This window comes from Triturus cristatus, chromosome 4_2 (genome assembly GCF_964204655.1).
Source record: "Triturus cristatus chromosome 4_2, aTriCri1.1, whole genome shotgun sequence".
Taxonomy (NCBI): domain Eukaryota; kingdom Metazoa; phylum Chordata; class Amphibia; order Caudata; family Salamandridae; genus Triturus; species Triturus cristatus.
In genome coordinates, this window is record NC_140586.1 from 306,907,711 (window position 1) to 306,929,121 (window position 21,411).

The 21,411-nt window shown below is 61.7% G+C and overlaps 2 protein-coding genes across 8 annotated transcripts in view; one reads left to right on the forward strand and one right to left on the reverse strand.

Moving 5' to 3' along the window:
• The window catches only part of LOC146833760 (uncharacterized), a 72,332-nt gene extending 58,854 nt beyond the window's left edge, over positions 1–13,478 (reverse strand). Inside the window, exons 1-2 of the mRNA XM_085600210.1 lie at positions 13,202–13,478; positions 12,467–12,806 (exon numbers count right to left, since the gene is read on the reverse strand). Coding sequence (XP_085456336.1) covers positions 12,467–12,806; positions 13,202–13,478 — 617 coding nt within the window. The remainder of the gene's footprint in view (positions 1–12,466; positions 12,807–13,201) is intronic.
• The window catches only part of RALGPS2 (Ral GEF with PH domain and SH3 binding motif 2), a 983,056-nt gene that overhangs the window by 409,660 nt on the left and 551,985 nt on the right, over positions 1–21,411 (forward strand). The window lies entirely within an intron of this gene.

A 21,411-nucleotide genomic window follows, 5' to 3' on the forward strand; every position in this document is an offset into this window, starting at 1 on the left:
ATGGATGTTAGAAGATTGAGGTTGATGTCTCTCAAATTGCGAGTCAGTTGTTTAGCTTTAAGAGGTTGGCCCTGTCTGCACGTGACCTTTTCCAAGATGTGGAAGGAAATTTGATGATGATCTGACCAGTCACAGGGTAGGATGTCACCCAGTTGTATGCTATTGTCTTTGGCAATGATAAGGTGGAGAGTGGCGCCCTTGTTGTGGGTAGGAGCCTTATAGACCTGTGAGAAGATAAGATTGGAGAAGAAAGCCTTAAAAGAGCAGACTAAAGTATCATTTGTGTCATTCTAGTGGAGGTTATAGTCTCCGAGGAAGATATGGCAGAGTTGGTCCGAACTCGAGCTAATGACCTCCATGAAAATCAGATTATCACCCAGTGGATGATAAATCGAGTGAAGCACACAGGCAATTTTGCCCTTATTCCAAATTTCGATGACTAGTTGCTCACAAGAAGACAGCAAAGCACATTGCGATTGATTTATAGTGAGGCTGGAGTGGTGAATGCATGCAACTCCTCCCTCCCCTCCCCCTCCCGCCCCCTCTGTTTTAACAAGTCTATCACGAGTGATGGCGTAATCCGGGGGGATTAAGATGTCGAGGACAGGGGAGGAGGCATCATTGAGCCATGTTTCAGTGAGAATCGGAAGGTCCAAGTCTTGCGAAATGATGAGTTCCGAAATATCCGCTGCAAGTTTCACCACCGAACTGCAGTTGAGTAGCATCGATGTGAAGTTATGGTTGGTAGTGATCACTTCATGGTGAGAGGTAGTTATTTGAAGTATGTTTTCCTTGTTAACCGATCTATGGTTGACACTAGGTTCCCTGTCAGGATCCAAGGTAGTAGTAGGGATGTTGATAGTAGAGTTAGAGGAGGAGAGAATCCTCGAGCCACTGTACGAGAATAAAAGAGCGAGAGTGTCCTCATCCGACAACGGTGGCTGGAGCCTAAGGGGCTTAGAATGGTGGTTAGGGAGAGGCCTAGAACTCATACTGGACCAAAGAAGGGAGTGGATAGAGGATTGATTGTCACCAGCATAGAACACTTTCCGTGGATTGTGTTGATCGATCGACTGGGAAAGGTTGTGTATTCCAGAGCTTCTCCATCTTCATGGAGAACTGTAGAAGGGTCTGCATGATCTCTTTAACAGCAGGGAGATCCTGCTTGAGGACAGCAATTTTCTCCTCAAGGCAAGGGCGGTTAGTGCCCTATTCGGCTGACCCAGAATGAGACGATGGGCCTGACCCCACTGTGAGAGGGGTATTGGAGGGTAGAGTAAGTCCTTTACCATAGTGACAGGGGGAGATAGAATCCCGCTTGTGAATGATCTCAACATCCCCCTGGGAAGGAGGATTAGCATGACGGGGTTTAAGATTAGGTGCAAGAGGGAGCTGAGCAGTTCCTGGATTGGGATTAGTAGCGGGCAAGGTGGATTTAACAAAGGAGAAAGGGGATGCATAGTAGGAAGATGGGGGGGTGTGTGGGTTACGGGGTGACGGACTGGAGACAGCAGCTAGGTCCAAGGCCCTCGAGTTGGTAAAACCTGAGCTTGGGGTAGAATAGGAGGGTTATCATGGTTGTTTGTGCTGGTGTACTCCCCAACCCCCTGTTGTTGGGAATCACAGAGGGTACAGTGGGTGACGAGGGCGACGTGAGATTTGACGGGAAGAGTGGGAAAGGAGAAGTACTGGGGACAACAACTTGGTGGAAGGCACTCGAGTAGGAAATATCATAGCCCAAGTGTGGAATAACCGGGTTAGAGGTGTGTGTTTTATTTTTTTATATTTTTTATAATCAATTTTATTGGCATTTGAGAAACAAACAAAATGACAGCACCCAGTTTGCATGGTAAATCAAAACCATCTTCCAACAGACAGTAAGAGCCAAAGCCCTTATAGGGGTAATCGGGCAAGCCATCCCGACTGAAAGGCAATACATTGGTGCATAAAAATCGGAGCAAATAATTTAAAACAGTAAGTTCAGCCACTTGACCAATACCTTGTGGAACTTCCAAGGACATCCCCGGGCCTCAAAGAGAGGTTCCTCCTGAGCCGCACACCAGTCAACCCCTCGGCGCCACTTTCGCAGGGTAGGGGGTTTGGCCTGAGCCCAGGCTGCCGCATTATATTGCTTGGCCACAGCAACTGCAGTGCCCAGAAAGTGCTTGTCGGCTCTAGAGCCGTCCAATCAAACACCCACAGAAGAAGACGCAGGGGATCGTGGGGAACCTGCCAACACAGAGTCTGCGTAAGCTCAGATTCTACTCCCGACCAGAACGGGGCAAGGCCCGGGCACAACCAGACCATGTGGTAAAAGTCAGCCGGAGCTTGGCCACATAGTGTGCAATCCGGTGAGGGGCGCAGTCCCGCCTTATGTAGGCGCTCAGGTGTGAGGTAGGCCATGTGAAGATAGTAAAGTTGAATGAGACTGAGTTTAGAGGACGTCGTAAGGGTTTTGGGAGCCATGAGGGCATCACGCCAGACAGCCTCCTCTATGGGACCCAACCATCCTTCCCAGCGGGTCCAGGGTATTGGGGCCATTGTTCACTAGGGATCGGTATATCCGTGACACCCCTCCTCTTCCCAGATTTCCCATCATAACCTGCTCTTCCAACGGGCTAAACTCGGGCAGCGACGTGCCTGGTGGGATGTGTACGGTGAGGGCGTGACAGAGTTGTAAATACTTATAAAATTGGGAGGTGTGGAGGGAATGGCACTGCTGTGTATCGGAGAAGGCCCTGACATGATCCCCACCCCCCAGGCAGACATACCCAAGGAGCGAGATCCCAACGTGATCCCACTCCCGAAAACCTGCAAGGGTCGATGCTTCACGCAGCCACGTGCCCTGCCACAGAGGTGTTATGTTGAGTGATCCGTTTGTCCCAATGCGTGTATCGCAGGGCGGAGTGCCAGGCCACGAGGAGGAATGGGAGCCTCGTATAAGTAGGCTTGGATTTGTGGGAAGTCCATGGTTCGAAGTTCAGTCTGATTGGCCTGGTCAGACCACCTCCCAGTGAACCAATCGTGGATGACCAGGAATCTGGTAGCCAAGTAGTAGAGGTGAAGATTTGTCTTACCCATGCCTCGGTCAAAGGACGGGATTTGACAGCGCCCCCCCCCTACAGAAACCTTGTAATCACCCCATCAAATTCTCAGAACCAACTACCCGTGGCTCGTGCAGGTATGCCACTGTGAGGTAGAGATGTTGCAAGTGTTTTTACAGGAGCCCCTGTGACATTGCGCCAAAGTATCTTGGGTCTGGTGTAATACTTCTAGCCCCTATTCCCGTCTTCTCGCACTCTATGCATCCTTAAATGTCCCATGTGCAACCGGGGTTGAAACTCCTATTAACCCTGCCCTCCAGTGACACTTTACCTGTCACTGGTGGTGGTGGAGAACATGATGGTGTTGGTGGTGGACACGGTGGTGTTGGTGGTGGACACGGTGGTGTTGGTGGTGGACATGGTGGTGTTGGTGGTGGACATGGTGGTGTTGGTGGTGGACATGGTGGTGTTGGTGGTGGACACGGTGGTGGACACGGTGGTGGACACGGTGGTGGACACGGTGGTGGACACGGTGGTGGTGGACGTGGTGGTGGAGGTGGATGTGGAGGTGGATGTGGTGGTGGTGGATGACATGGTGGTGGTGGATGACATGGTGGTGGTGGATGACATGGTGGTGGTGGATGACATGGTGGTGGTGGACGACATGGTGGACGACATGGTGGTGGTGGACGACATGGTGGTGGACATGGTGGTGGTGGACGACATGTGGTGGTGGTGGTGGACGACATGTGGTGGTGGTGGTGGACGACATGTGGTGGTGGTGGTGGACGACATGTGGTGGTGGTGGACGACATGTGGTGGTGGTGGATGACATGTGGTTGTGGTGGTGGACGTGTGGTGGTGGACGAGGTGGTGGTGGTGGACGTGTGGTGGAGGACGAGGTGGTGGTGGTGGACGTGTGGTGGAGGACGAGGTGGTGGTGGTGGATGTGTGGTGGTGGACGAGGTGGTGGTGGTGGACGTGTGGTGGTGGACGTGGTGGTGGACGTGGTGGTGGTGGTGGACGTGGTGGTGGTGGACATGGTGGTGGACGTGGTGGTGGTGGTGGACGTGGTGGTGGTGGTGAACGAGGTGGTGGATGAGGTGGACGTGATGGTGGTGGACGACGTGGTGGTGGACATGGTGGTGGATGTGGTGGTGGTGGTGGACATGGTGGTGGATGTGGTGGTGGTGGTGGACATGGTGGTGGATGTGGTGGTGGTGGTGGACGTGGTGGTGGTGGATGAGGTGGATGTGGTGGTGGATGAGGTGGATGTGGTGGTGGATGAGGTGGACGTGGTGGTGGATGAGGTGGACGTGGTGGTGGATGAGGTGGACGTGGTGGTGGATGGGGTGGACGTGGTGGTGGATGGGGTGGACGTGGTGGATGGGGTGGACGTGGTGGATGGGGTGGACGTGGTGGTGGACGACGTGGTGGTGGATGAGGTGGACGTGGTGGTGGATGAGGTGGATGTGGTGGTGGATGAGGTGGATGTGGTGGTGGATGAGGTGGACGTGGTGGTGGATGAGGTGGACGTGGTGGTGGATAAGGTGGACGTGGTGGTGGATGGGGTGGACGTGGTGGTGGATGGGGTGGACGTGGTGGTGGATGGGGTGGTGGTGGTGGACGTGGTGGTGGATGAGGTGGACGTGGTGGTGGATGAGGTGGATGTGGTGGTGGATGAGGTGGACGTGGTGGTGGATGGGGTGGTGGTGGTGGACGACGTTGTGGTGGTGGATGTTGTGGAGGACGATGTTGTGGTGGTGGATGTGGTGGTGGATGTGGTGGTGGACGTTGTGGTGGTGGACGTTGTGGTGGTGGACGTTGTGGTGGTGGACGGAGTGGTGGTGGACGGAGTGGTGGTGGACGGAGTGGTGGTGGACGGAGTGGTGGTGGACGGAGTGGTGGTGGACGGAGTGGTGGTGGACGGAGTGGTGGTGGACGGAGTGGTGGTGGACGGAGTGGTGGTGGACGGAGTGGTGGTTGTGGTGGTGGATGAGGTGGTGGTGGTGGACGTGGCGGTGGTGGTGGACGTGGCGGTGGTGGTGGACGTGGCGGTGGATGCAGTGGTGTTGGCGGTGGACATGGCGGTGGTGGTGGACGTGGTGGTGGTGGTGGACGTGATGATGGTGGTGGATGTGGTGGTGGTGGATGTGGTGGTGGTGGATGTGGTGGTGGTGGATGTGGTGGAGGTGGTGGACGTGGCGGAGGACGACATGGTGGTGGTGGACGTGGTGGACGTGGTGGTGGTGGACGGAGTGGTGGACGAAGTGGTGGTGGCGGTGGACGTGGCAGTGGATGCAGTGGTGGTGGATGATGCGGTGGACAACGTGGTGGTGGTGGACGTGGTGGTGGACCTGGTGGTGGTGGACCTGGTGGTGGTGGACCTGGTGGTGGTGGACGTGGTGGTGGTAGACGTGGTGGTGGTGGACGTGATGGTGGTGGACGTGATGGTGGTGGTGGTGGTGGACGTGGTGGTGGACGTGGTGGTGGATGTGGTGTTGGACATGGTGGTGGATGAGGTGGACGTGGTGGACGAGGTGGACGTAGTGGTGGACGTGGTGGAGGTGGTGGCGGTGGACGTGGTGGTGGTGGTAAATGCGGTGGTGGTGGTAAATGCGGTGGAGGTGGTAAATGCGGTGGAGGTGGTGGACGACGTGGTGGTAAATGCGGTGGTGGACGACGTGGTGGTGGACGACGTGGTGGTCCACGACGAGTGGTGGACGTGGTGGTGGAGGTGGTGGTGGACGACGTGGTGATGAATGCGGTGGTGGTGGAGGACGACGTGGTGGACGACGTGGTGGTGGATGACGTGGTGGTGGTGGACGAGTGGTGGTGGTGGACATGGTGGTGGATGTGGTGGTGGACGTGGTGGTGGACGTGGTGGTGGACGTGGTGGTGGACGTGGTGGTGGTGGATGTGGTGGTGGTGGACGTGGTGGTGATGGACGTGGTGGTGGTGGACGTGGTGGTGGTGGACGTGGTGGTGGTGGTGGATGTGGTGGTGGTGGACGTTGTAGTGATGTGGCGGTGGTGGACGTGGCGGTGGTGGACGTGGCGGTGGTGGATGCGGTGGTGGTGGATGCGGCGGTGGTGGACGACGACATGGTGGAGGTGGTGGACGACGTGATGGTAGTGGACGACGTGGTGGTTGCAGTCGTGGTGGTGGTGGACGTGGCGGTGGTTGTGGACGACGTGACGGTGGTGGTGGACGACGTGGTGGTGGTGGTGGACGACGTGGCGGTGGACGACGTGGTGGTGGACGAGGTGGTGGACATGGTGGTGGTGGTGGACATGGTGGTGATGGTGGCGGAGGTGGCGGCGGCGGACGTGGTGGCGGCGGCGGACGTGGTGGCGGCGGACGTGGTGGCGGCGGACGTGGTGGCGGCGGCAGACGTCTTGGCGGCGGGCGTGGTGGCGGCGGCAGCCGGGTGGTGGTGATGGCGGACGTGGTGGTGGTGGCGGCGGACGTGGTGGTGGTGGCGGTGGTGGTGGATGCGGCGGTGGTGGTGGATGTGGTGGTGGATGCGGCGGTGGTGGTGGATGTGGTGGTGGATGCGGCGGTGGTGGTGGTGGATGCGGCAGTGGTGGTGGTGGATGCGGTGGTGGTGGTGGATGCGGTGGTGGTGGTGGATGCAATGGTGGTGGTGGTGGATGCAATGGTGGTGGTGGTGGATGCAATGGTGGTGGTGGTGGATGCAATGGTGGTGGTGGATGCAATGGTGGTGGTGGTGGATGCAATGGTGGTGGTGGTGGACGACGTGGTGGACGTGGTGGTGGAGGACGTGGTGGAGGACGTGGTGGTGGACGTGGTGGTGGACGACGTGGTGGTTGTGGTGGTGAACGACGTGGTAGTGGAGGTGGACGACGTGGTGGTGGACTACATGGTGGACTACATGGTGGTGGTGGTGGACGTGGTAGTGGTAGACATGGTGGTGGTGGACGTGGTGGTGGACGTGGTGGTGATGGTGGTGGACGTGGTGATGGTGGTGGACGTGGTGGTGGCGGCAGACGTGGTGGTGGCGGCAGACATGGTGGTGATGGACGTGGTGGTGATGGTGGAAGTGGTGATGGTGGTGGACGTGGTGGTGGACGACGACATGGTGGTGGTGGAGGTGGTGGATGACATGGTGGTAGTGGACGACGTGGTGGTTGCGGTGGTGGTGGACGTGGCGGTGGTGGACGTGGTGGTGGATGACGTGGTTGTGGTGGACGACATGGTGGACGACATGGTGGTGGTGGACGACATGGTGGTGGACGACGTGGTGGTGGTGGACGACATGTGGTGGTGGTGGACGACATGTGGTTGTGGTGGTGGACGTGTGGTGGTGGACGAGGTGGTGGTGGACGTGTGGTGGAGGACGAGGTGGTGGTGGACGTGTGGTGGAGGACAAGGTGGTGGTGGTGGATATGTGGTGGTGGACGAGGTGGTGGTGGTGGACGTGTGGTGGTGGTGGATGTGTGGTGGTGGATGTGTGGTGGTGGTGGTGGACGTGGTGGTGGTGGACGTGGTGGTGGTGGTGGATGTGGTGGTGGTGGCGGCGTACGTGGTAGAAGTGGTGGTGGCGGCGTACGTGGTGGTGGCGGCGGCGTACGTGGTGGTGGTGGTGGCGGCGTACGTGGTGGTGGCGGCGGCGTACGTGGTGGTGGCGGCGGCGTACGTGGTGGCGGCGGCATACGTGGTGGTGGCGGTGGACGCGGCGGTGGTGGCGGCGAACGCGGCGGTGGTGGCGGCGGACTCGGCGGTGGTAGATGAGGCGGTGGTGGTGGTGGTGGTGGTGGATGCGGCGGTGGTGGTGGTGGATGCGGCGGTGGTGGTGGACGACGACATGGTGGTGGTGGTGGTGGACGACGTGGTGGTTGCGGACGACGCGGTGGCGGCGGATGTGGCGGTGGCGGCGGATGCGGCGGTGGTAGCGGCAGACTCGGCGGTGGTGGATGCGGCTGTGGTGGTGGTGGATGCGGCAGTGGTGGTGGTGGATGCGGCGGCAGTGGTGGTGGTGGTGGATGCGGCGGTGGTGGTGGACGACGACGACATGGTGGTGGTGGAGGTGGTGGACGACATGGTGGTAGTGGACGACGTGGTGGTAGTGGACGACGTGGTGGTTGCGGTGGTGGTGGATGTGGCGGTGGTGGTGGACGACGAGGTGGTGGTGGTGGACGACGTGGTGGTGGTGGACGTGGTGGAAGTGGTGGTGGCGGCGTACATGGTGGTGGCGGCGTACGTGGTGGTGGCGGCGTACGTGGTGGTGGCGGCGTACGTGGTGGTGATGGTGTTGGTGGCGGCGTACGTGGTGGTGGTGGCGGCGTATGCGGCGTTGGTGGCGGCGTATGCGGCGTTGGTGGCGGCGGACGCGGTGGTGGCGGTGGAGGCGGTGGACTCGGCGGTGGTGGTGGACGACGTGGTGGTGGACGACGTGGTGGTGGATGACGTGGTGGTGGTGGACGACGTGGTGGACGTGGCGGTGGTGGTGGACGTGGTGGAGGACGACGTGGTGGTGGAAGACGTGGTGGTGGTGGTGGACGTGATGGTGGTGGACGTGATGGTGGTGGACGTGATGATGGTGGACGTGATGGTGGTGGACGTGATGGTGGTGGACGTGATGGTGGTGGACGTGGTGGTGGTGGTGGACGTGGTGGTGGTGGTGGACGTGGTGGTGGTGGTGGACGTGGTGGTGGTGGTGGACGTGGTGGTGGTGGTGGACGTGGTGGTGGTGGCGGTGGACGTGGTGGTGGTGGCGGTGGACGTGGTGGCGGTGGACGATGCGGTGGTGGATGACGTGGTGGTGGTAAATGCGGTGGTGGATGATGTGGTGGTGGATGACGTGGTGGTGAACGACATGGTGGTGGATGACGTGGTGGTGGACGACGTGGTGGTGGACGACGTGGTGGTGAACGACGTGGTGGTGGACGACGAGTGGTGGTGGTGGACATGGTGGAGGACGCGGTGGAGGTGGTGGCGGACGTGGTGGTGGTGGACGTGGTGGTGGTAAATGCGGTGGTGGTGGGGAATGTGGTGGTGGTGGAGATGTGGTGGTGAACGACGTGGTGGTGGATGACGAGTGGTGGTGGTGGTGGACGTGGTGGAGGACGCGGTGGAGGTGGTGGACGACGTGGTGGTGGACGTGGTGGTGGTTGAGGTGGACATAGTGGTGGAGGTGGTGGCGGTGGACGTGGTGGTGGACGTGGTGGTGAATGCGGTGGTGGTGGTAAATGCGGTGGAGGTGGTGGACGACGTGGTGATGAATGCGGTAGTGGTGGTGGAGGACGACGTGGTGGTGGACGACGAGTGGTGGTGGTGGACGACGTGGTGGTGGATGTGGTGGTGGTGGATGTGGTGGTGGTGGATGTGGTGGTGGTAGACGTGGTGGTGGTGGTAGACGTGGTGGTGGTGGACGTTGTAGTGGATGTTGTAGTGGATGTGGCGGCGGTGGTGGACGTGGCGGTGGTGGACGTGGCGGTGGTGGTGGTGGTGAATGTGGTGGTGGTGGATGCGGCGGTGGTGGTGGACGACGACATGGTGGTGGTGGACGACGTGGTTGTTGCGGTGGTGGTGGACGACGTGGTGGTGGTGGACGATGTGGTGGTGGACGACGATGTGGTGGTGGACGACGTGGTGGTGGTGGATGACATGGTGGTGGATGACGTGGTGGTGGGAGTGGACATGGTGGTGGTGGACGTGGTGGTGGCGGCAGACGTGGTGGTGGTGGCGGCGTACGTGGTGGTGGTGGCGGCGTACGTGGCGGTGGTGGCGGCAGATGCGGCGGTGGTGGCGGCGGACTCGGCGGTGGTGGATGCGGCGGTGGTGGTGGTGGATGATGTGGTGGTGGATGACGTGGTGGTGAACGACGTGGTGGTGGACGACGAGTGGTGGTGGTGGTGGTGGACGTGGTGGTGGACGACGTGGTGGTGGACGAGGTGGACGTGGTGATGGTTGAGGTGGACATAGTGGTGGACGTGGTGGAGGTGGTGGTGGTGGACGTGGTGGTGGTGGTGGACGTGATGGTGGTAGACGTGGTGGTGGTGGACATTGTAGTGGATGTGGCGGCGGTGGACGTGGCGGTGGTGGTGGTGGTGAATGCGGTGGTGGTGGATGCGGCGGTGGTGGTGGACGACGACATGGTGGTGGTGGACGACGACATGGTGGTGGTGGACGACGTGGTAGTGGACGACGTGGTTGTTGCGGTGGTGGTGGACGACGTGGTGGTGGTGGACGACGTGGTGGTGGTGGACGACGTGGTGGGGGTGGATGACGTGGTGGTGGATGACGTGGTGGTGGTGGTGGACGTGGTGGTGGTGGACGTGGTGGTGGCGGCAGACGTGGTGGTGGTGGCGGCGGACGTGGTGGTGGTGGCGGTGGTGGTGGATGCGGCGGTGGTGGTGGATGTGGTGGTGGATGCGGCGGTGGTGGTGGATGTGGTGGTGGATGCGGCGGTGGTGGTGGTGGATGCGGCAGTGGTGGTGGTGGATGCGGTGGTGGTGGTGGATGCAATGGTGGTGGTGGTGGATGCAATGGTGGTGGTGGTGGATGCAATGGTGGTGGTGGTGGATGCAATGGTGGTGGTGGTGGATGCAATGGTGGTGGTGGTGGATGCAATGGTGGTGGTGGATGCAATGGTGGTGGTGGTGGATGCAATGGTGGTGGTGGTGGACGACGTGGTGGACGTGGTGGTGGAGGACGTGGTGGTGGACGTGGTGGTGGACGACGTGGTGGTTGTGGTGGTGAACGACGTGGTAGTGGAGGTGGACGACGTGGTAGTGGAGGTGGACGACGTGGTGGTGGACTACATGGTGGACTACATGGTGGTGGTGGTGGACGTGGTAGTGGTAGACGTGGTGGTGGACGTGGTGGTGGACGTGGTGGTGATGGTGGTGGACGTGGTGATGGTGGTGGACGTGGTGGTGGCGGCAGACGTGGTGGTGGCGGCAGACATGGTGGTGATGGACGTGGTGGTGATGGTGGAAGTGGTGATGGTGGTGGACGTGGTGGTGGACGACGACATGGTGGTGGTGGAGGTGGTGGATGACATGGTGGTAGTGGACGACGTGGTGGTTGCGGTGGTGGTGGACGTGGCGGTGGTGGACGTGGTGGTGGATGACGTGGTTGTGGTGGACGACATGGTGGACGACATGGTGGTGGTGGACGACATGGTGGTGGACGACGTGGTGGTGGTGGACGACATGTGGTGGTGGTGGACGACATGTGGTTGTGGTGGTGGACGACATGTGGTTGTGGTTGTGGACGTGTGGTGGTGGACGAGGTGGTGGTGGACGTGTGGTGGAGGACGAGGTGGTGGTGGTGGACGTGTGGTGGAGGACAAGGTGGTGGTGGTGGACATGTGGTGGTGGTGGATGTGTGGTGGTGGATGTGTGGTGGTGGTGGTGGACGTGGTGGTGGTGGACGTGGTGGTGGTGGTGGATGTGGTGGTGGCGGCGTACGTGGTAGAAGTGGTGGTGGCGGCGTACGTGGTGGTGGCGGCGGCGTACGTGGTGGTGGTGGTGGCGGCGTACGTGGTGGTGGCGGCGGCGTACGTGGTGGTGGCGGCGGCGTACGTGGTGGCGGCGGCATACGTGGTGGTGGCGGTGGACGCGGCGGTGGTGGCGGCGAACGCGGCGGTGGTGGCGGCGGACTCGGCGGTGGTAGATGAGGCGGTGGTGGTGGTGGTGGTGGATGCGGTGGTGGTGGTGGATGCGGCGGTGGTGGTGGACGACGACATGGTGGTGGTGGTGGTGGACGACGTGGTGGTTGCGGACGACGCGGTGGCGGCGGATGTGGCGGTGGCGGCGGATGCGGCGGTGGTAGCGGCAGACTCGGCGGTGGTGGATGCGGCTGTGGTGGTGGATGCGGCAGTGGTGGTGGTGGATGCGGCGGCAGTGGTGGTGGTGGATGCGGCGGTGGTGGTGGACGACGACGACGACATGGTGGTGGTGGAGGTGGTGGACGACATGGTGGTAGTGGACGACGTGGTGGTAGTGGACGACGTGGTGGTTGCGGTGGTGGTGGATGTGGCGGTGGTGGTGGACAACGTGGTGGTGGACGACGAGGTGGTGGTGGTGGTGGACGACGTGGTGGTGGTGGACGTGGTGGAAGTGGTGGTGGCGGCGTACATGGTGGTGGCGGCGTACGTGGTGGTGGCGGCATACGTGGTGGTGGCGGCGTACGTGGTGGTGATGGTGTTGGTGGCGGCGTACGTGGTGGTGGTGGTGGCGGCGTATGCGGCGTTGGTGGCGGCGTATGCGGCGTTGGTGGCGGCGGACGCGGTGGTGGTGGTGGAGGCGGTGGACTCGGCGGTGGTGGTGGTGGACGACGTGGTGGTGGACGACGTGGTGGTGGATGACGTGGTGGTGGTGGACGACGTGGTGGACGTGGCGGTGGTGGTGGACGTGGTGGAGGACGACGTGGTGGTGGAAGACGTGGTGGACGTGATGGTGGTGGACGTGATGATGGTGGACGTGATGATGGTGGACGTGATGGTGGTGGACGTGATGGTGGTGGACGTGGTGGTGGTGGTGGACGTGGTGGTGGTGGTGGACGTGGTGGTGGTGGTGGACGTGGTGGTGGTGGTGGACGTGGTGGTGGTGGCGGTGGACGTGGTGGTGGTGGCGGTGGACGTGGTGGCGGTGGACGATGCGGTGGTGGATGACGTGGTGGTGGTAAATGCGGTGGTGGATGATGTGGTGGTGGATGACGTGGTGGTGAACGACATGGTGGTGGATGACGTGGTGGTGGACGACGTGGTGGTGAACGACGTGGTGGTGGACGACGAGTGGTGGTGGTGGATGTGGTGGAGGACGCGGTGGAGGTGGTGGCGGACGTGGTGGTGGTGGACGTGGTGGTGGTAAATGCGGTGGTGGTGGGGAATGCGGTGGTGGTGGTGGAGATGTGGTGGTGAACGACGTGGTGGTGGATGACGAGTGGTGGTGGTGGTGGACGTGGTGGAGGACGCGGTGGAGGTGGTGGACGACGTGGTGGTGGACGTGGTGGTGGTTGAGGTGGACATAGTGGTGGAGGTGGTGGCGGTGGACGTGGTGGTGGACGTGGTGGTGAATGCGGTGGTGGTGGTAAATGCGGTGGAGGTGGTGGACGACGTGGTGATGAATGCGGTGGTGGTGGTGGAGGACGACGTGGTGGTGGACGATGTGGTGGTGGACGACGAGTGGTGGTGGTGGACGACGTGGTGGTGGATGTGGTGGTGGTGGATGTGGTGGTGGTGGATGTGGTGGTGGTAGACGTGGTGGTGGTGGTAGACGTGGTGGTGGTGGACGTTGTAGTGGATGTTGTAGTGGATGTGGCGGCGGTGGTGGACGTGGCGGTGGTGGACGTGGCGGTGGTGGTGGTGGTGAATGTGGTGGTGGTGGATGCGGCGGTGGTGGTGGACGACGACATGGTGGTGGTGGACGACGTGGTTGTTGCGGTGGTGGTGGGAGTGGACATGGTGGTGGTGGACGTGGTGGTGGCGGCAGACGTGGTGGTGGTGGCGGCGTACTTGGTGGTGGTGGCGGCGTACGTGGTGGTGGTGGCGGCGTACGTGGCGGTGGTGGCGGCAGATGCGGCGGTGGTGGCGGCGGACTCGGCGGTGGTGGATGCGGCGGTGGTGGTGGTGGATGATGTGGTGGTGGATGACGTGGTGGTGAACGACGTGGTGGTGGACGACGAGTGGTGGTGGTGGTGGTGGACGTGGTGGTGGACGACGTGGTGGTGGACGAGGTGGACGTGGTGATGGTTGAGGTGGACATAGTGGTGGACATGGTGGAGGTGGTGGTGGTGGACGTGGTGGTGGTGGTGGACGTGGTGGTGGTAGACGTGGTGGTGGTGGACGTTGTAGTGGATGTGGCGGCGGTGGACGTGGCGGTGGTGGTGGTGGTGAATGCGGTGGTGGTGGATGCGGCGGTGGTGGTGGACGACGACATGGTGGTGGTGGTGGACGACGTGGTAGTGGACGACGTGGTTGTTGCGGTGGTGGTGGACGACGTGGTGGTGGTGGACGACGTGGTGGGGGTGGATGACGTGGTGGTGGATGACGTGGTGGTGGTGGTGGACGTGGTGGTGGTGGACGTGGTGGTGGCGGCAGACGTGGTGGTGGCGGCGTATGTGGTGGTGGCGGCGTACGTGGTGATAGTGGCGGCGTACGTGGCGGTGGTGGCGGCGGATGCGGCGGTGGTGGCGTCGGACGCGGTGGTGGCGGCGGACTCGGTGGTGGTGGTGGCTGCTGCGGTGGTGGATGCGGCGGTGGTGGTGGACGACGTGGTGGTGGTGGACGACATGGTGGACGACGTGGCGGTGGTGGACGTGGTGGTGGATGTGGTGGAGGACGACGTGGTGGTGGTGGAAGACGTGTTGGACTACGTGGTGGACGTGGTGGTGGTGGTGGACGTGATGGTGGTGGACGTGATGGTGGTGGACGTGATGGTGGTGGACGTGGTGGACATGGTGGTGGACGTGGACGTGGTGGTGGACGTGGTGGTGGACAAGATGGACGTGGTGGACGTGGTGGACGTAGTGGTGGACGTGGTGGAGGTGGAGGTGGAGGTGGTGGCGGTGGATGTGGTGGGGAATGCGGTGGTGGTGGTAAATGCGGTGGAGGTGGTGGACGACGTGGTGATGAATGCGGTGGTGGTGGTGGACGACGTGGTGGATGACGTGGCGGTGGACGACGAGTGGTGGTGGTGGACGTGGTGGTGGTGGTGGACGACGTGGTGGTGGTGGTGTTGGACGTGGTGGTGGACGTGGTGGTGGTGGTAGACGTGGTGGTGGTGGACGTTGTAGTGGATGTGGTGGCGGTGGTGGACGTGGTGGTGGATGCGGCGGTGGTGGTGGACGACGACATGGTGGTGGTGGACGACGTGGTAGTGGACGACGTGGTTGTTGCGGTGGTGGTGGATGTGGTGGACGTGGTGGTGGTGGTGGACGACGTGGTGGTGGACGACGTGGTGGTGGACGACGTGGTGGTGGTGGGCGACGTGGTGGTGGGCGACGTGGTGGTGGTGGGCGACGTGGTGGTGGTGGGCGACGTGGTTGTGGACGACGTGGTTGTGGTGGACGTGGTGGTGGTGGACGTGGTGGTGCTGGTGGACGTGGTGGTGCTGGTGGTGGACGTGGTGGTGGCGGCAGACGTGGTGGTGGTGGTGGTGGCGGCGGCAGACGTGGTGGTGGTGGCGGACGTGGTGGTGGTGGCGGCAGACGTGGTGGTGGCGGCGGACGTGGTGGTGGCGGCGGACGTGGTGGTGGCGGCGGACGTGGTGGTGGCGGCGGACGTGGTGGTGGCGGCGGACGTGGTGGTGGCGGCGGACGTGGTGGCGGCGGCGGACGTGGTGGCGGCGGCGGAGGACGTGGTGGTGGCGGCGGCGGACGTGGTGGCGGCGGCGGACGTGGTGGTGGTGGCGGCGGACATGGTGGTGGTGGCGGCGGACGTGGTGGTGGCGGCGGACGTGGTGGTGGCGGCGGACGTGGTGGTGGCGGCGGCAGACGTGGTGGTGGCGGCGGACGTGGTGGTTGTGGCGGCGGACACGGCGGTGGTGGATGTGGTGGTGGTGGTGGATGCGGCAGTGGTGGATGCAGCGGTGGTGGTGGATGCAGCGGTGGTGGTGGATGCAATGGTGGTGGTGGATGCAATGGTGGTGGTGGATGCAATGGTGGTGGTGGGGGACGTGGTGGGGGACGTGGTGGGGGACGTGGTGGAGGACGTGGCGGTGGTGGTGGACGTGGTGGTGGACGACGTGGAGGTGGACGACGTGGAGGTGGACGACGTGGAGGTGGACGACGTGGTGGTGGACGACGTGGTGGTGGACGACGTGGTGGTGGTGGACATGGTGGTGGTGGTGATGGTGGTGGACGTGATGGTGGTGGACGTGATGGTGGTGGACGTGGTGGTGGCGGCGGATGTGGTGCTGGCGGCGGATGTGGTGCTGGCGGCGGACGTGGGGGTGCTGGCGGCGGACGTGGGGGTGCTGGCGGCGGACGTGGGGGTGCTGGCGGCAGACGTGGGGGTGCTGGCGGCAGACGTGGGGGTGCTGGCGGCAGACGTGGGGGTGCTGGCGGCAGACGTGGGGGTGCTGGCGGCAGACGTGGGGGTGCTGGCGGCAGACGTGGGGGTGCTGGCGGCGGACGTGGGGGTGCTGGCGGCGGACGTGGGGGTGCTGGCGGCGGACGTGGCGGTGGTGGCGGCGGACGTGGTGCTGGCGGCGGACGTGGCGGTGATGGTGGATGTGGCGGTGGTGGTGGATGTGGCGGTGGTGGTGGACGTGGCGGTGGATGCAGTGGTGTTGGTGGTGGACGTGGCGGTGGTGGTGGAGGAGGTGGTGGTGGTGGTGGTGGTGGTGGTGGATGTGGTGGTGGTGGTGGATGTGGTGGTGGTGGTGGTGGATGTGGTGGTGGTGGATGTGGCAGAGGACGAGGTGGTGGTGGACGTGGCGGAGGACGAGGTGGTGGTGGACGTGGCAGAGGACGAGGTGGTGGTGGACGAGGTGGTGGTGGGCATGGCGGAGGACGACATGGTGGTGGACGGAGTGGTGGACAAAGTGGTTGTGGTGGTGGTGGACAAAGTGGTGGTGGTGGACGTGGCGGTGGACGCAGTGGTGGTGGTGGTGGACGTGATGGTGGACATGGTGGTGGTGGATGAGGTGGACGTGGTGGTGGATGAGGTGGACGTGGTGGTGGATGAGGTGGACGTGGTGGTGGACGTGGTGGTGGACATGGTGGTGGATGAGGTGGACGTGGTGGTGGACGTGGTGGTGGACATGGTGGTGGACGAGGTGGACATGGTGGTGGACGCGGTGGACGTAGTGGTGGAGGTGAATGCGGTGGTGGTGGTGAATGCGGTGGAGGTGGTGAATGTGGTGGTGGTGGAGGACGACGTGGTGGACGATGTGGTGGTGGACGACGTGCTGGTGGACGACGAGTGGTGGTGGTGGACGCGGTGGAGGTGGTGGTGGTGGACGTGGTGGTGGTGGTGGACGTGGTGGTGGTGGTGGACGTGGTGGTGGTGGTGGACGTGGTGGTGGTGGTGGACGTGGTGGTGCTGGCGGCGGACGTGGTGGTGCTGGCGGCGGACGTGGTGGTGCTGGCGGCGGACGTGGTGGTGCTGGCGGCGGACGTGGTGGTGCTGGCGGCGGACGTGGTGGTGCTGGCGGCGGACGTGGTGGTGCTGGCGGCGGACGTGGTGGTGCTGGCGGCGGACGTGGTGGTGCTGGCGGCGGACGTGGTGGTGCTGGCGGCGGACGTGGTGGTGCTGGCGGCGGACGTGGTGCTGGCGGTGGTGGTGGAGGACGACGTGGTGGTGGTGGACGACGTGGTGGTGGTGGTGGACGACGTGGTGGTGGTGGAGGACGACGTGGTGGTGGTGGAGGACAACGTGGTGGTGGTGGAGGACGACGTGGTGGTGGTGGAGGACGACGTGGTGGTGGTGGAGGACGACGTGGTGGTGGTGGAGGACGACGTGGTGGTGGTGGAGGACGACGTGGTGGTGGTGGAGGACGACGTGGTGGTGGTGGTGGCGGCGGACGTGGTGGTGGCGGCGGCGTACGTGGTGGCGGCGGCGTACATGGTGGTGGCGGCGGCGTACGTGGTGGCGGCGGCGTACGTGGTGGCGGCGGCGTACGTGGTGGTGGTGGCGTACGTGGTGGTGGTGGCGTACGTGGTGGTGGTGGCGTACGTGGTAGTGGCGGCATACATGGTGGTGGTGGCGACGGCGGACGTGGTGGTGGCAGCGGACGTGGTAGTGGTGGCGGCGGACGTGGGGGATGAAGTGGTGGTTGTGGACAAAGTGGTGGTGGCGGCCGCGGTGGACGTGGCGGTGGATGCAGTGGTAGTGGTGGATGCGGTGGACAACGTGGTGGTGGACATGATGGTGGACGTGATGGTGGTGGACGAGGTGGACGTGGTGGTGGTGGACGTGATGGTGGTGGACGAGGTGGTGGTGGTTTAACGAGGTGGTCGTGGTGGACATGGTGGTGGATGTGGTGGTGGACATGGTGGTGGACGAGGTGGACGTGGTGGTGGACGTGGTGGACGAGGTGGACGTGGTGGTGGACGTGGTGGTCGAGGTGGTGAATGCGGTGTGTGGTGGTGGAGGTGGTGGACGACGTGGTGGTGAATGCGGTGGTGGTGGACAACGTGGTGGACGTGGTGGTGGTGGTGGTGGACGACGAGTGGTGGTGGTGGACGAGTGGTGGTGGTGGACGTGGTGGTGGACGCGGTGGTGGTGGATGACGTGGTGGTGGACATGGTGGTGGTGGACATGGTGGTGGACATGGTGGTGGACATGGTGGTGGACATGGTGGTGGACATGGTGGTGGACATGGTGGTGGACATGGTGGTGGACATGGACGTGGCGGTGGTGGTGGACGTGGCGGTGGTGGTGGCGGTGGTGGTGGATGTGGTGGTGGTGGATGTGGTGGTGGTGGATGTGGTGGTGGTGGTGGACGTGGTGGTGGTAGACGTGGTGGTGGACGTGGTGGTGGACGTGGTGGTGGTGGACGTGGTGGTGGACGTGGTGGTGGACGTGGTGGAGGACGACGTGGTGGAGGACGACGTGGTGGAGGACGACGTGGTGGAGGACTACGTGGTGGAGGACTACGTGGTGGATGACGTGGTGGTGGTGGTGGACGATGTGGTGGTGGTGGACGACGTGGTGGTGGTGGTGGACAAAGTGGTGGTGGCGGTGGACGTGGCGGTGGACGTGGCAGTGGACATGGCGGTGGACATGGCGGTGGACGTGGCGGTGGACGTGGCAGTGGCGGTGGATGTGGTGGTGGTGGATGCGGTGGACAACGTGGTGGTGGTTGACGTGATGGTGGTGGTGGACGTGGTGGCAGTGGACGTGGTGGTGGCGGTGGACGTGGTGGTGGCGGTGGACGTGGCGGTGGACGTGGCGGTGGACGTGGCGGTGGACGTGGCGGTGGACGTGGCGGTGGATGTTGTAGTGGACGTGGCGGTGGACGTGGTGGTGGATGTTGTAGTGGACGTGGCGGCGGTGGTGGTGTTGGATGTGGCGGTGGTGGTGTTGGATGTGGCGGTGGTGGTGTTGGATGTGGCGGTGGTGGTGTTGGATGTGGCGGTGGTGGTGGTGGATGCGGCGGTGGTGGTGGTGGATGCGGCGGTGGTGGTGGATGCAGCGGTGGTGGTGGATGCAGTGGTGGTGGTGGACGACGACGTGGTGGTGGTGGAGGTGGTGGACGACGTGGTGGTAGTCGACGACGTGGTGGTGGTGGTGGACTACGTGATGGAGGACGACGTGGTGGTGGTGGACGACGTGGTGGTGGACGACGTGGTGGTGGTGGACGACGTGGTGGTGGTGGACGACGTGGTGGTGGTGGACGACGTGGTGGTGGTGGACGACGTGGTGGTGGACGACGTGGTGGTGGTGGTGGACGACGTGGTGGAGGACGTGGACGTGGTGGAGGACGTGGACGTGGTGCCGGTGGTGGACGTGGTGCCCGTGGTGGACGTGGTGCCCGTGGTGGACGTGGTGCCCGTGGTGGACGTGGTGCCGGTGGTGGACGTGGTGCCGGTGGACGTGGTGCCGGTGGACGTGGTGCCGGTGGACGTGGTGCTGGTGGCGGCCGACATGGTGCTGGTGGCGGCCGACATGGTGCTGGTGGCGGCGGACGTGGTGGCGGTGGTGGCGGTGGTGGTGGCGGCGGACGTGGTGGTGGTGGCGGACGTGGCGGCGGACGTGGTGGTGGTGGTGGAGGACGCGGTGGTGGTGGTGGAGGACGTGGTGGTGGAGGATGCGGTGGTGGTGGTGGACGTGATTGTGGTGGACATGGTGGTGGACATGGTGCTGGTGGTGGACGACTATTGGGTAGGAGGGTGCTGGCAGAATGTGGATGGAGAGGAGGATCTCGAAGGGGGCACATGGGAGAGCAGAAAGAGGGCGAATATTAGATACAAAAAACGGCGAGTAGATAGAACACGAAACCGAGTGGTCCCTTCTTATAGCGCATGTGAATGTTCCTTAGCACCCCGTTTTTAGTAAACAGGGGGACCATGGGGGAGATTAATCGATTAATCACGCATGATGATCGTGTGCGATTAATTGATTGATCGCGTGCGGAAGCTGGTGGTGTTCGAGTCACGGCGTTGGCTTACCAATGTGTGATTCTGAGCAAATTAGTTAATCTCCCGTGCCTTCTAAAAGGCAATGTGTTCTTGTGTGAATGTTATCTTGTGTAATGTAACTGGGTGTCTTGTGATGGTTTCTACTACTCTTGAGTATAGTTTGCGCTGTATGAATTTGCAAAACAAAGAGCCGGCAGACCTTGTAGAGCAAGAGCCTATTATATCCGTTCATGTAGCGCACGCACAGCAATGAGGGCTCTATACAGCCCAGTACTGCACACTACACTACAAACAAATATCAGTTGATGTAGTGCAGGCACAGCAATGAGGGCTCTGTACAGCCCAGTACTGCATTTAAAATTTAAAGCGCATTAAAGCGCAATGCTCCGTTAATAAAAAAATTAAAATACGTCGTGCCTGCAGTGAGAGTGGCTCACAAAGAAAAGAAACCAACCATGGCATAGCTCTAGTTGATGTTTGGGAGGTAGCAGGGGTGTTCTGTGCAGAAAGGCATTACGGCGCTCTAGCAAATAAATAAAACACGCATGGAACGCAAAGGTGAAAGCGACTGCGTTTGGAGCTTAAAGTTTACGCTGTGCTTAATGAGCCATGACGCTGGAGGAAAGCCGCGCTCGCTCCTGCGGATTCTAGGCCAGGACAGAGAGAAGGTGGGACATGCACCCGCCTTTGGCCAATTGGACGCATACAAAGGCCAAGAGCGGGTGAAGAAAACCAAAGCACACGCAGAAGCGTGGGTTCCAAAGTTTAAAGCCCTTACTAAATGTCTCGCAGAGCAGCGCATGCGCGCTTGCTCAGGCGAGACCTAAAAAGTGTGGACCAGTACAATGGCAAGCAAGGTACACCAAACGGAGCACTTCAAATTGAATACGTTGATCGACAGGAAGCCACTGTAATCTTTGTCTACCCACTGACTAGTCTGACCATTACATTTTGAAGTCACTGCAGTTTATTTAGAGTTTTGTGCGAGTACAGATTAATGGAATTATAGTGGTCAACACCTGATAGTACATAATGTGACTTGTAACAATGAAGACAGAAATGTACGCACATTGCGAAATCGGGTTCAGTTGTAAAAGGCCAGCTTTTCACATATTTTGCACCCTGGGCATCGAAGGTTTCAGTCAAACACCATTTATTTTGTGTGGAATTTGCACTAGACGTTTCCTACATTTATACCCCTTGCTGTGAATTAACCCCAAGTTTGTAACTGAATTTATTGAATGTGGTTTTGTTGAACCTTTCCAGACCAAGATCTCCTTTTTTTCCCTCTGATGAGCCTTAGTAAATT